Below are 15,327 nucleotides of genomic sequence, written 5' to 3'. Positions count from 1 at the left end.
AATCCAAATTAACAATGTTTTTCATAACTTCCGTAAGATAACTAAGTAAAGCAAAGTATATTCTCACCTCCTAAAGCATACAGCAATTCCAAAGCTTGTACCATTGACTGTGCAGGAGGTGGCTGTGAAGAAAAAACATGAGTTGCTTAAAAGTTATCATCACAGAACACATGAATTTTCACAAAAAATCTTCCACAAGATCATTACATTCTAATTATCTACTTTCTTTCTTAAGCAAAATGAAAAGTTCTCAGACTCTTCCTGTCAGCTTTCCATTAACCACCAGTGCTGCAAGCCAAATCCATCTCAACAGGTTCATCATGATTACTATGACACTTTCAAGATCCTATCTGTATACAGAATTAGGCCAAGATAGAAAAGGCAAACTTTCTTTACCCAGAAGTGACTGCCATAACAATTGCTTCTTAACTGTCTCTCTAATGCTATCGTATCAGATTTAGTTATCAATATAAGAGTAGTTAGAAACTTCACAGAAATATAAAAACTGGTATTGCTCTTTTTAATGAGACAGATTTGGTTCTGTAGATATTTCTTTTCCCCCTGAAAATTTAGTGTAAAACAACTAGTTAGTATTGCAGAACCTTACAAGTGTTTTTCTTTCCAAGCTGTTCTCAGCACTTCTAACAGCAAACTCCAGAACACAAACAGTTATTTCCAAGTTGCCACACACATTACTTGTACTAGCTGATTTCCATAGAGCTATTTTACTGCCTGATAGTAGGCAATGAGGCATGCTTTCCAAATTAACAGGGCAATAATTACTGGTTCTATGGGTTACCAACGAGTCATCTCACGATATCTGTTCTCACTAAAGAAAGATGACAGAATCCATTTTCTAGGACTCACTGAAAGAAAGTGGAACCTGAGCACGTTGTCAATTCCCAAAGCCTTCAGTTGCAAGATGACAGGTGCAAGATTACTGCGCTGCATCTCAGGAACAGTGGACTTCGGCAACTTCTCAAAGTCTTCCTCTGTTGCAGGAGAAAACAAAGCCATTTTGGATTCAACTCTTACCATGGGCAAGCCAACATGATAGAACTGTACCCATTTCAAGTTCAAATTCAATTTTAAAGACCAAACAGGTGTTAAAACAACTAACTCAAAGATGATGTTTCTCCAATTACTGTATATAAAATTACTTTAGTATGAAAATTTTGTTTTATCTACACTGCTGATTCTGTACTTGACCCACATTTCAATTGGAAATTGAAATTCTTCATAAAAATCTGGAAATACTTTATTTTTCTTCCCATAGTTTGTTGTAATACTATAAAAAAAGCTTTGATTTTTAAAAAGGGACAAGGAAAAGTTCAAAACAAACATGTTCTCAATATAAAAATACTATTTTTAGTAACTATACAAGTCAATGAGGTTTTAAAGTGTATTGAAAATAACAACTAAGGATTGAAAAACAAATTTACTCAACAATGCCTTTTTTTTTTTTTTTAAGGCATACTTACTATAAATTCTAAGCATGGAAAAACACTTCACGTAAGGTCAAAACCCCCGCAACCTCTCTATCCATTTCTTCTACACACACACACTCCTATGCTAAACTCACCCCAAATCCAGAGAAGAAATGATTCTTCTCTTAAGAATCATTAAGAATGATTATTTTTACCTCACTTATTTTTCATGTCCAGACAGAAACTTCCTCCATTTCTGATCTCTCTCATAGCTTCACTAAGACAAAGGTATCTTACCTTTCCTGTGCTTTGGTCCAGTCAGTGCACCTTTTATTTATTATTTTTTTCTTTAATGTTTCTTAAAACACTCATCATTAGGCCATCTCTGGGGCACACAAAAATAATTTAAATATAGTCATGTAAGAGATTATGTTGACAGGAGCACTAAAACCACAAAGGTTGACTAATCCTGGGACGCAGAATCATCATGGCCACCTACAGAGTAAAAGTGCTCAGTGCCACTGCATATGTTGTAAGAGATCACAGTGGTATCACCTGAATTCTTAAACAATGCTCTATGGAAAAATGCTGCAAACCTACATGGGAAAAGGTGCTTTGAAAGAAAGATGCAAGGACCACACATGCGAAAGAAAGCTATGAAATAACTTTTTTTTTTTTTAATAAGATGTATCAGCAAGAAAAATGCTCTGTAGTACATCCAAACACCTACCTCATGAAATGCGAGCCGATCTCACACAGATGTATTTTGACAGTATCACCAAGACCTAATGACAAATTATTAATCTCAACAATCTACTAAGCACTTGCTTTAGTCTGCAGGCTCTCGTCCATTAAAACGTCTGCTAAATTTAAAGCTAAAGCAATTCCATTCACTCTCGTTCTTCGCTGGACACACAAATTTAGGTAATAAATCACATCTTTGTTTAATGCAGCAACTGCTGGAAATCACATGTATGTTGCAAAAAGATAAGCCTCAAAGCTACAGTAAAACTAGAGGGAACCTCAGGCACGTAAGCAACTACCATGCTCAACTGTAAAGCCTTTTCTCATTAAACAGCTGAGAATAGAGACAGTTGGATTGCAACTTTCTGAACACTGCCGGGTGGGTGACAGATTCATTTATAACAGTTATTTTTCTACAGTGCCAGCCTAAATAATTCAGGACAGCATTTGGGGTTGGCACCTATTGCTCTGAAAAAGAGACCACATAAAGAAGTTTTTCTCAACCATCTGATGAATCCTTTATTAAACAGAGTCTAAAGGGAATTTTAGTCACAGAAGAGTGTCACATGTGAAGCAAAGCCTCAGAAACAAAAACAGGAGTGTTTTTTTTTCTTTTTTAACCAAGAAAGGTAAACTGAGTAAACTCGTCACTCTGAAAGGTGTCAGCAACTGCAAGCCTGAAATGTTGATGCAACCTCACTGCACTTTCCCTGCTCAGTTTGTATTTCTGTTTCATAAAAACAATTCAGTTTCCAATGCTTAGCATGTACAAACAATGCACTTTTAAATATGCCAAAGGAATAATGAAGGGAAATTTCTGTCTCTTGCTGAAAGAAGAAAATGCAGTTTTGGTTCCCTTTAGCTAATGCTAAAACAAAACACAAGTCATACCAGCAGGTTCATCTTCCCTACACAAATTACTGACCTGTAAACAGTCTGTAACATTTTCCAGAGCGGTTCCGTCCGGCACGCCCTGCTCTCTGATTAGCTGACGCTTTGGACTCTGGCACCACCACGAGGCATTCAATAGCTGTTTTTGGATTATAGGCCCGAAGCTTCACAAACCCACAATCAATTACAAATGTAATTCCATGAATTGTGATAGAAGTCTCAGCAACGTTGGTGGCTACTATCACCTGCAGATATGAACACAAGGAGGATACAGTGAGATGCCCCAATTTCCATTACACTGTCAAGCCCTACCATCAGTGCACCAGGACTGAAATACAAGCCACCATTTGAGATTGAAAGATCTCAAATACGACAGTTCCAATCAACACACTCTGCAGCACAGAAGGATACAGCAGACACAGCAGAAATAGCTGACAGCTTAAAGTAAGCCCAGTTTTTTACAGTTTCACAATTAATTTCTTATTCAAATTTTTTTCTCCCTTCAGAAAAGCAGTAGAACTTGGCTGTATTTACAAAGAAAACCATAACCTGACTGTAAATTTAACGTTTTTATGTAGTGAACTAAAATATCTCCTCTCTGCTTCTCAGTTACAGTGACCTGTTACTTGTAACACTGGTGCAGGGCAGGAGATAAGAGAGGGGCAGAGCTGATTCATTGTTCCACGTTCAGTATTCCTGCAGAGATGTCCCAAAATATTAAAAAATAATTGCTCCCTGCTGACAGGGGGAATTTTAATCCTTATTTCACTTAAAAAAAAAAAAAAGTAAGTCTTGGCAATTAATTGACATATCCTGGAGAGAAAACAAGTACTTATCACTCAATGTTTTCCAACATCAGATGAACAGCTTTACTCATTAGACTCCAGCAGGCACAAGAAGTATAACAACTCACCCCTGGGTAATTGTCAGCTTATCTCAGCCCCAACACAGGCTCTGCCTAAGCAAAAAGCACTAATAATTGTGACCAATTAGATGATAGTTCTGTGATGTTAAACATCCAAACAAGACTTTCAGAAGTCAAAACAAAGCATTTTCTATGTAAGCCAAGCAAGTCTTAACTTGTATCTTAAGTGAAAACAGAGCATTTACCCACTGTCATTATTTTTTCCTTTACTAACAGAAAATAGACATAGGCAGTCCACAGAAAGGAAAGAAAACAGGTGAAAGCAGAAGACTTCAGAGTGTAAGAAGCTGCAACTTGATATAAGCAAAAGCTGCAAGTGGATACAGATATACGTGGCATGTAAAAAGGCTCTTAAAAATTGAGAGCTGAAGTAGACAGGAGAGCTAGAGCTAACATACCTAGGAACAATGGAAGATGAAAAGGGAAGCCAGAGAACATGTTCTTGGTTCGCGTTATGAAAATAACAGGCACTATCAGGAGATGCAAAAAATCTTCCTTCATAAAAGTTCACAACAGTCTTGTGATGAGAACGCTATGAATGGTACCTGTGAAACACAGACGCCCTTCTGGGTGGTAGAAATGAAGACACAAATTACAGCCGTACCTTCCTGACATTTCGAGAAACTCTCTCAAACACCTTCATTTGCTCCGGATAAGGCAGCCCAGCATACATGGGGAGAACACGGAGGTGTCTTTTCATTCCAGTACGAGAAAGGGCCCGAGCCTGTTCTATAAGCATAGAAACAACAGTCTCCACTTCCTCCTAGAACCACAGCAAGACAAAAAAAAAAAGGCATGAGGAAGTTTTCACTTTAATACCATACAGCTATCACCTGTTAAAAAAAAAAAAATGCACGAAAATAATCCTAATATAGTTTTAGTTGTTCAAAATCCAGGACCACATGAATAGCTCCCTCAATTTTGAAATATTCTTATATTAATTGCCATTTATATGAAATATATATTTACATAAAATATTTATATCCATTTATTCAAAACAGCGTTCCTTCACGAATTCGTGAGAAGAATCACAAAGGAAGGACTGAACAAAGCTCAATAAGTAGGAAGCAGGTGTTTTTCTGTGCATCTCGTTGCATGAGAGAGCAAAATGAGAGGCCATATTTTGACTGTGCTGTGGGTCTTGATGAGGCATGACACAGTACCAGCATTAACACCTATCCTCACATTTTCTCCGAGATTACATTCAGAGATCAGCTGTGGCATCTCACTCAAAAAAAGACAGAAAACAAAATGTTTAAACATTGCCTTATCATATATTAAATTCACTTTTTCAAAGTTGAATCAATAACAGGGATGAAAACTTTTTTGTAGAAACATGCAAGATGCTAGTGAAGCTATTCAAGGTAGCTTGCTCTGCATTGGAAGAACCGTAAGCCACCTCCCATTTACTCTTCTGGGCTGCAAAGCAAGCTGACAGGCACAAACAGAGCAAAAGGGACTCGCAGATCTCATAGCAATTTGTTTTTCTGTCAAAGACATCAGATTTTAAGCCTAACAAATGAAAATTCCATTTGCCCTATTAATGATGATTCACTGTCAATTTTAACAACTTTGTAGGTGTGACTAGCACCAAGAAACAAGCTGTTCCACATTATCAACAATGCCATAACCATACAGCATTAAACAAGGGAAAATGTTAACCATTACTAGCTCTGATAAATTCAGACCTAATTACATTTTCTGAAAGTCCTTGGGACTGGCCTAATTCTGCTCCCATTGACCCAGAACGGCTCATCATCTTTAACAACTGTAAAGTAAGCACAGCTAGGGAAAGACGGAGACTTTGCAAAGCCAACAATACAGCACTGTAAAGCAAAAAAAAAAAAAAAAAATTGCTTTTGTCTATACCTGGCCAGTTAAAAATGCCAGTATATCACCATCATTCTCCATCTGGTGAATTTTCATTGCAGTTTCCACAGTTGATTTTACGTAGTCCGGAACAGGACTGTGGGGAGAAAAAATAGCAGAGATGTTAGTAGAAAAGTAAGTACAGATGCCTCGCTTATGTAAGAGTAGAATAAAAAGCTAGCTTTTGGACACTGTAAATCACATGCACATTTAATTCAGGATGTATTCTTACGAATCAGCCTTTGACAATTCATTTGTTTCCTTGACAGCAATGTGAGTTTAAAAAAAAATAGTCTTTCTACATGTGTTTTGCTGCTGTAAGCAACATCCCATCATTTCAAGGGCTTTTTTTAATGCTGTGTTTCCAAGCAAATATGCGAATGCTTACTTCAAATATATAACAGCTATGACCATGGGCCTGCTCTAAGGAAAGAAATGTAACTGTAAGGATTATCATATTTTTCATACAATCAATTTACCATTTATTAGACATGTTCCCAAACACATCCAAGAACTGGGGCATCTCCCCAGAGTGAACTGACATGACCAGAGCTGTTTGTACAAATGTGAATTCACGTACGTGAGTTAGAAGGCTCTTTTGAGAATTCTGTTTTAATGATTTCCACTTCAGGGGCTTTCAAGAGCCTATATGCATTTATTGCAAAATGAAACTGATGGATCAAGAAAAGACCCTTCAATTTGTCCACAGTTTTCACTGTTTCATCACTTTTGTACTTATGTTCCTGTTCTTCACAAAGCCAGAAGAATCATTCAATCTGAAAACAACGCTGCACTTATATCCTTAATTTCTTGGTATGAAGACTATGAAAATATTTTGAAAGAACGACTGTTTGCCAAATCAAACATTACACCTCCTTACTACTGGTTTGTGTTTCTGACCTTAGTCAAAAATGATACCACGGTCAGACACCCTCCTAATCATCACTGAGAAGATCAAAGAGAAACACACCTTTGTAAGTAAAAGATGTCCACTGGAAACGTCCTCCCCTCCACAGTAAGGATCACGCTGGTATCTTTGCTGGGGTCACCGGTGTCATTTTGATTAAAGAAATCCCTGAATTTCTACATTAAAATAAAGACAAACACTTTCAGTTTGTTAAATTCAAAGAAGTGAGGGAGAGAAACCTCAAGACAATAAGAAGTCAAAATACTACATTACTCGACATATTCTTCACAAATTTGACAGTCTTTTGATACAGTACTAAATTAAAAAAAAAAAAAGATTTTGTTGCCTTATATTCTGGTTAGGATTCAGGCACTGGAAAAAGTAGATGTATAATCTTTTTACTGGATCTTCTGAAGCTAAGTAGAACATAGAAATTATTGTTCTTACAAGTTTGAGTGAGGCTTGCACATTCTTACCTATATTTTTTGGATGAATAAGTAAATTTTACAGTTTCTACTGAAAACCAAGACCTTTCTTTGTAAAAGCAGAGTTAAGCTGATTTATGTAAGTTCTGGACTTGTGAGAGACTTCTATAAATTTTAAGTTTAGAACCATGAAATATTTAAATACACAAGAGTGAACAGCAAGAACGCAAATAATCCATCTCTAATCACAGAGATACTGCAAACTCGCTGTATTTAAACATATGTATATACAGTCACTAGTTAATGAGTAAAATTACTATTACTTTACACTCATTGCAAAGGCAGACCATTGTCATGTTCTCTAATGTAACATACAGAATACACAGTATTGTAAGTACCGCCAAAGCACAGCATATTATCACTATTTATTGCATATGGTATTTGTCACTTAAGGAAGTCTCAGTACACCTGCATCATCAGTGCTAGATACAGCTCCCACCACCACATCTCATGAAAGACACAGTGGAGTTCAGAGAAATACAGCGAAAAGCAGTGAACATGATGAAGGAGAGAGAGTAGCTGTCTTATGAGGAAATGCTGAAAAGGCTGGGACTCCGCCTGGGGAACAGAAGGCACACAGCTGAGACTTACAAAATCAAAGGTGAGAGAAAACGTTTTTTTGTTTGAAAAAATCCCATACTACTTGAACTAGGAGGCACCTGATCAACCTAGCATGTTTAAGAGTATCTCATTAAATAGTAGGTGTTCTTACTCAAAGTTACTCTGTTCTTACTCAAAGTTAAACTAATGACATTTTTAGTAAGTTAAATTCCCAGAGGCTGCAAGTCAATCACAGAGTTTATTTCTCACTGAAATAAAACCTCCTTGTCTGTCACTTATTTTTATGGTCTATGTTTGTCTCAAATTATTGCTATCAGTAAAACAGAACTAAACCAATGTCTCTTACTAGATTAGATTAAGCCAAAAGAACATCTTTTTATACAATACCACTAAGATGGAAAAAAGGCATGAATATATGAAAAACAGATTAATATTTAAACTTACTTCCAAAGAAGTTTGGTAATGTAATATGTAAAGCAATATGTAAAGCAAACACAGCAACCTAACTGTAGCAGATTTTTTTCTTGCATTTGTTCCCCTCTTCACCCCTCAAACAGAAGCAATACTTCACAAGAAGAAAGCAGCACAGAAGACAAGCTGTATATAAACAGAGGGAGAGCTGCCACTTCAGGTCACTTCATTACAAAACACAATTTGAGAGATATACCTCTGCATCCAAGGTGGCTGAAGCTACAATCAGTCGAAGATCCCCACGCTTCTTTTGAATCTAGTATCAAAGAGAGCAAGAACATCCAGAGTAAAAATTATTTTCTGAGGTATAAGGCTAGAAGCAGGCTCCTAGAGCATCAACCAGAGAGCTGTGTGTGGAGCTTTATCTAATTAAGAGTAAAAACCAACTGGGGGTATTCAGTCTGTAATCACAGTTTACTCTTAATTTCTGGTGGTAGTGAGGCCCTTAGTAGATTGAAAGTCAGCAGCTCCCTGTGAGATTACTTCACACAATCATCATCATCAGCACCAAGATTGTCTTTTTGATATCACCACGGAGAGAAAAGGCAGCCTTACAGGGAGGAAGAAGAGCAACCCAAGTGTCAGATGTATAATGTATAATGGGCTGTAAGATAAATGAGGAACTAGAAATCTCCCTCTCTCAAATGGGCGCACTAATCAGCCATCAAGACCAGAGGTCTAGCAAAAACAATAGCAATGAAAAGGGTTAGAGGACACTAAAAAAAAAAAAAAAAAACAACCTTTTTTAGTAGGCCGATGGCAATATCTGTATAGAGAGTCCTCTCATGGGCTTCATCCAGCATGAGAACACTGTGAATAAAGCAGAAAGATGAGATTTTAGAAATGGTTAGATTAACACCAGAATCACTGTCTTCCTATGTTCTATGAAATATCATTGTTTGAAATTTGTTGCTGGCTTATTAGTGTTTACAGCCCCTTAAAAAAATGTGGAGATAAAATAAAGAGAACAGAAGCAAAATGGGAGGGAAAAAGTAGCTAATGCATGTGGTACATACAAAATGTTTATTCAGGCTGTTTTTTGGAAAGGGGTGGAAGAAGCAAGGTTTATCTTCACTATACTGCATAGGTTTTGTTTAGAATAAGCCTGTGGTTTTGTTTTATTAATTATTATTATTATTATTATAAGAAAGAAAAAAAATGAGTTTAAAACTAGCATATGAATCAATTCAGACTCCACAAGGTACATTTATATTTTGTTCCAAAAATCACAGCACCACTGCTGGGTTTGGCATTGCAATGATCAGTTGATTTTCTAACAGGCTTTACAACATATATCTCCTGAATAATTTTCACATCTTTTTATTTAACTTATCATACCTCAGCCTAAAAAAAAAATAGAAAAAACTTCAGGAAGCATCATTCCATGTTTCCTTACCTGTATCTTGTTAATAGAGGATCAGCCATCATCTCCCTCACCAGCATACCATCAGTTAGGAACTAAAAGTGAAAGCAAAGAAAAATGTTAAAAAACAAATGAACAACACACACCCTAACAGATAGTCCTAATTACCCACGTGATTTTTTGATATGAACGATTTTTGCCTTAAGTTTTACTTGTCTTTCATTTTCTAACGATCTATTAAGCTGATCTACTTCCAGCTACAGAAGCCAAATCTATTTCTGAGTATTAGCCTCAAGATAAGCAGAGAGATTGGTATTTAATCAGTACTGAACTGTTGAAAATGAGTTGTTTTCAAAATGAAAATATAATGGACTGGCAGCACTGGAACGCTGCAATAGAAGTTTCTTCACTCGTCTGTAACATGACAATCTCTTCTACAGATAACGTTCTCCATGTCAGTCCAGCTTTGACACTCTCAAAGCAAACTACTTAACAGCAATCGGGCATCTGACCAGAACACAAGCCTTAACATTCCAACAAAATACATGTTCATTTAGTAATTTCTTCTTACTAGCCAGTGGAAAGAAACAAGCTTCACATAGGCATCAAGCAGAGTTTGACTGAGGACTCCAACTTTGACTTTGAATTGGGCAAGAACTTGTCAAGGTAAAAAGCTCCAAATTTCCAACCCCAAACGATGAATCATCATCATCAAAAATGAATAATAAATCTTTATCTCTTTCAAACTGCTCTTAGCCTCAGAAAAATAAAAATTCGAAGACTAAATTCTCATTCACCCTCATTCCTCTTCCAACATAACTAAAACAAACTCGTCTGTACACTACACAAGCAAAATATTGCTCAGAGGGCTAAGGAACAGCTGCAAATCTCGCTATTTAATCCATATTAAATTACCCTCAGTTAGCCTGCTCATCTTCCCTTTTATTTGCACTTTTAATCAAAATCTATTTTTAGGGTGGTGAGAATACTTCAGCTTTGATTCACTGCAGCCTTTCGCTATGACTTTGAGCAGTGCATCAGGTCACACTAGCACCGCATCGATAGCTAGCAACAACTAACTTGAAAATCTCCTTTACTTTAAAAAGGTGGCTGCCAGAGCAGCAGAACAGAGCATATCCTAGTAAGGTCTGGAGAGCCACAACCATTTAAGCACACTCTTGGGGTATGCACTTGGAAACCAGAAATGCTACCTGTTCTCTTTACTGGGCATTACAAGGTTCTCATTAATTTTGCAAAAGCACTTTAAGAATTTCAGCTAAACTTTTCAGAGGAAGCACATACTGTTTCACCTTAATTCTTGTAGCCTGGGGATCCGTGCAGTCATCAAACCGAATGCAATATCCAACTTCATGACCCAACACTGCACCCCTTTCATCAGCAACTCGACCTGCGACCTGAGAAAAGAGATCCGCATAAACAAGAGACAGCTCACAGCAAACTTCTTCACTCTATCATCGTTTTGTCTGTAGGGAATTGGCATTACAAAAGGAATAGAGCTACTGCTTCTAAAGAACTACAACTTGTTTTTAATGAAATGCAGTATTCTGTTTCACACCACAGTGCATACCTAATATAGAACTAGTAAATACTTTTAAGATGTTTCAATATAACTTGAATCTGTTTCACACTGCTTCCACTTAGAAAAGCTACAGAAGTACTTCTTTGTGATAAGGGCTCTGAGATACCTACAAAAGCAGCCCCTCAATCAGTCATAAAGCTGGGGAAGGACTCCATACCTGCAATTGTGGGAACACAGTTTAAGAACACAGCATGCAAATAGGACAGGTACATAGCATGCAGAAAAAAAAGTCATCAGTTAAGCTGACCTGTCCCTGAACTTACTCGGACTTTTTTTTCTTTATTTTACATGAAGATGCTACTCTCCATTTCATAATACAGAATCCCCTATGCAGAAATCAGACAGAAAAATGGCAGAATAATTAAAAGCAACAACAATTTTTGGAACAGTAGATCTCTGAGCCAGTTTAAAGCCAAGAGCTCATTTAGCTAAATCTCAAATCACTTAGACTTATCCTACTTAATATTATGTATTATCAGATTATGATTTCAGCAAAGTGCAGAAGACATTTAAAACCTGAAAACACAATAAAAATCCAGAATGCATACATTAGTTTTCTTTAAATTCCAACAGCAAGCTACCTTCAGTCACTTGAATGACATTATAAACCATACTGGTAGGCAATGAATTCATTTTCACTTAGGATCTTTACACTCCTTCACTTTCAGGCAAACCTTCAGGATAACTGTCAGCCTGAGTTATACAAGCAGAACTTCAAAAACTTCTAAACTGCATCTTGTGTCTCTGCAACTACTGCTCTTCACTTCTGACAGCCTCCATAGTCCTAGCTGAGAAAGCAGGTAAAATTTTAAAATAAAATTAAAAAAAAAAGTTTCAGTTCAAGACAAAGCAATATATCATCAATGTCTCTCATCTCCCTGCAACTGCCAAATAGCACAGGCAGTTTGTAACAACATTCTTAAAGAAAAATCCTACTGTGACTATATGCTAAGCCCTAATTGAGTAATCCTATTTTAGACTTAAAAATAACATGCTCAAAGATAAAAGGGAGAAGAGAAATAAGTTTGCCAGAGGACGTCATTGCAGTATATGCAACATCTTGTGAAGAACCATCCAATGTCAGATGAATGTCCTATGAAGGGGAAAAGGAAGGACACTGCAGGCAGAATGCCCAAAGCTCAAGAGGCAGCTCACTGCTAGGGACTGTTTCCTTAACCACAGTGGATCTAGTCAAAGACTGCTGATGAGATGATACATCCAGGTAGACAACTGCTCAATCTTCTACATTTTTACAAGAGACATACACTGATGTACTGCAGTTACAGTTTAATGCCATTAACAAAAAATAAGCAAAAAGAGGATTACAAAAAGGCACCTCAATTTTCTATAGAAAGAAATCAGGCATGAATTGCTAAAAAGAGGTACACAACCTCCCATTTCCTCCACTGGCAACGTTACTGCACACAGATCTGCATCACTACTTTATTTTCAGAGAGCAGTTAGGGGTTATGCAAGCATTATTCTAGCTGAGAGTCAAACACGGCTCAACCTTGCACAGTCCTAACTCCCTGTACGGTTCTGCTGATGCAACTCAATTTTATTTCTAAGCTTTTACATCTGCAATTCTGGGATTGGAATCTTTGGCAAGACCTACTAATCAGGTTGAATTCAGCATATAGTACCAGCAATTCTGGAAGGAAGATGAGCAGAAATGTCTGTTCACTCAGGAGCTCACAGAGTTAGCAGTTTTGCTGAAAAGCAGGAATGACAAGACATCAGAGGTTATAGTGACAATAAAGTGAAAAAACTGGGGAGAAACTCACTGAAACAGCAGCAACTCGACGAGGCTGCGTCACCCCAACAACTCTTCCTTCGGCTGTCCAGCCAGCTTCTGCTAGGTACTGCAAACCAAAATGAAGGATAAGAAATGAGTCACCCATGTTGTGATTACAGCAAAGTTTTGGTTCTCCACACTCTACATTTCTTCCTGGTTCTGACACAAAACGATGCATGACCCTAGGCAAATTGGTTACTTGGAGACCGTGCATTATTCATCTCACCATTAAAAACAATACGGTACAATATTACTTCCTAAGCACATTAGCTTCCAGAAAGCATTCTAAAAGCAGTTCTTTGGGTCTCAATTTGATTTATTTTTTTCCCTTTTCTTCTCTTTATTTTATAATCTCTTTGAGGAAAACAAAACTAAGCAGCACAACTCCAGTGGTCACACTGAAACAGATGGCATTCATCATTAGCTTGTAATTATTCAAACTAAACCCAAGAACTAACTTCTACATATTCTTGGATTTTCTTCATTCCTTTCACAACAGAGAAAGTTTTAAGAAAATACAGAAATATGTACTTCAAAAATTTCCAAGAGCAAAGCTCGTTAGAAACCTGCACTTTTTTTCCTACTCAAAAACATATTCTCTGCAACATTTTAAATTTCAGCTAGACAGAATAAGGACACCTCCTATAGCACAGTAACTACTATTTGTACCAGCATAATCTTGTTTTGTGTGGTCCTTCACTGTAGCGAAAGAAGACTTTGTATTACAGATATATGGGCTCCTGCTATGCAAAATTAAGCTTTATTTTTCTCTCCTTTTGTTCACACACACGAAAAAACACTGGTAAATTCCCACTCTTAAAGTGCGGTTCTGAAATGCTGTTTCAACATTTCATGTAAAATTCCCTGAGGGAATACTTGATTTTACTGAGCTGAATGCACACTTACTTGTGGAATTTGCGTTGATTTCCCACATCCTGTTTCCCCAACAATCACCAGAGTTTGATAGTTCTCCACTAGATAAAGTATGTGATTTCTTAGCTGAAAAAATGACATTTTAATCTCAAAAACAGATTTGTACAAAAATAAGAAAATAAATTAACATTACAGTAGTTACATAATGGCACAGTAAATTCATTTTACAGAGTACTTACTATCAAAAGTTAAGTCATACTTTGAGATTTACATGCATTATACATACAACACATAGTAACTTAAATCTACAAAGCCTGTAGATTTGCATAAAGGAAATAAACTTTTGCAGGAAATTTCCTGCCTAAAGGAAACGCAACTATTGCTGTATGCTGCACAATGTTTGTATGCTTCTTTCCCAAAAGAAAACCATGAAAGCCAGGCACCACACAACAGATTTAGTATTCCCAAAAGAACGTCTGTACCTTAAAAACGGGCAGCTTTTGTCTTTGTTGTTCAATAGAAAGGGAAGCATAAGGATTATAGATGATAGTTACACCACCGCTCTCAGCAGGACTCTGCCTCTCTTCTGAAACACTGACACCAGGACCTTCTGTGCCTAAAGGACATAATTTTAATGGGAAAAACACACTTCTGTCAGCTGCATCACAGTACTGCCAGAATCAGTATGCTCCTTACAAAGAAGAATCATGCATAGCAGCATGCATCAAAAGACCAACTTTTCTAAGAAAATAATCAAAAGCATTCAATAACACAAGCAAGAATTCTTTCAAATGAAGTATCTTTCTCGAATAAGTGTATGAATCTTTAAATGAGCCTTGTCAGGTTATGAGGTACACCACTCACTTCAGCTCTGTATCTACCTTAGTAATTGAAATTTGATTTATGTCTGCTGCAAATTAACATAAAACTACTGACAACCACAAATACTGAATTATGTAAGCAAACCTGAAGCTAAAACTCATCTCAGTAAAGGAACGTATCATCTGGGGGGATGATACGTTCCCGATGAATGTTCCTGATGAACGTATCATCAGGGCTGCACGTTCAACTGGGGAAGCCTGAGAGCAAAGAGAAGGCTCCTCCAGTTTTGTAGGATTTGCTTGTTTGGGCTTCTCCCGCTGTTCAAGAACAGTTAGTCCCTACTCAAAGCTGCCCAGCTGGGGCCATCAGGAAGCTCAGCAGCCTCTTGTCCTGTCCCTGGGCACCACCAAGGATCCGCTCCAGCACCCCCCGCTCCCCCCAGCACAGTTTGTGCACAGAGGCACACCCCGAGCCTCCCCTTCTCCAGGTGTCCCTGCCACCCCCTGCACCGGCCCCACATCACCTCAGCGACCCCTCGCAGACCCCCCCCCAGCCCGGCCCCTCCTGTGTGGTGCTGGCAGCCCACGGAGCGCC

At 37.6% G+C, this 15,327-nt stretch overlaps 1 protein-coding gene across 2 annotated transcripts in view; it reads right to left on the bottom strand.

Annotated features, from left to right (window-relative positions):
- Positions 1–15,327, bottom strand: part of DHX35 (DEAH-box helicase 35) — a 30,759-nt gene that overhangs the window by 14,985 nt on the left and 447 nt on the right. For both annotated transcript variants that reach the window (XM_072026643.1, XM_072026644.1), the window contains exons 2-14: positions 14,394–14,527; positions 13,945–14,037; positions 13,028–13,105; positions 10,954–11,058; positions 9,677–9,738; positions 9,021–9,090; positions 8,477–8,536; positions 6,827–6,939; positions 5,857–5,953; positions 4,592–4,750; positions 3,097–3,307; positions 868–992; positions 68–122 (exon numbers count right to left, since the gene is read on the bottom strand). In XM_072026643.1, the coding sequence (XP_071882744.1) occupies positions 68–122; positions 868–992; positions 3,097–3,307; positions 4,592–4,750; positions 5,857–5,953; positions 6,827–6,939; positions 8,477–8,536; positions 9,021–9,090; positions 9,677–9,738; positions 10,954–11,058; positions 13,028–13,105; positions 13,945–14,037; positions 14,394–14,527 (1,362 nt within the window). The remainder of the gene's footprint in view (positions 1–67; positions 123–867; positions 993–3,096; positions 3,308–4,591; positions 4,751–5,856; positions 5,954–6,826; positions 6,940–8,476; positions 8,537–9,020; positions 9,091–9,676; positions 9,739–10,953; positions 11,059–13,027; positions 13,106–13,944; positions 14,038–14,393; positions 14,528–15,327) is intronic.

Source organism: Anas platyrhynchos, chromosome 21 (assembly GCF_047663525.1).
Source record: "Anas platyrhynchos isolate ZD024472 breed Pekin duck chromosome 21, IASCAAS_PekinDuck_T2T, whole genome shotgun sequence".
NCBI classification, from domain to species: domain Eukaryota; kingdom Metazoa; phylum Chordata; class Aves; order Anseriformes; family Anatidae; genus Anas; species Anas platyrhynchos.
This window is presented reverse-complemented; position numbering and strand designations above follow the sequence as displayed.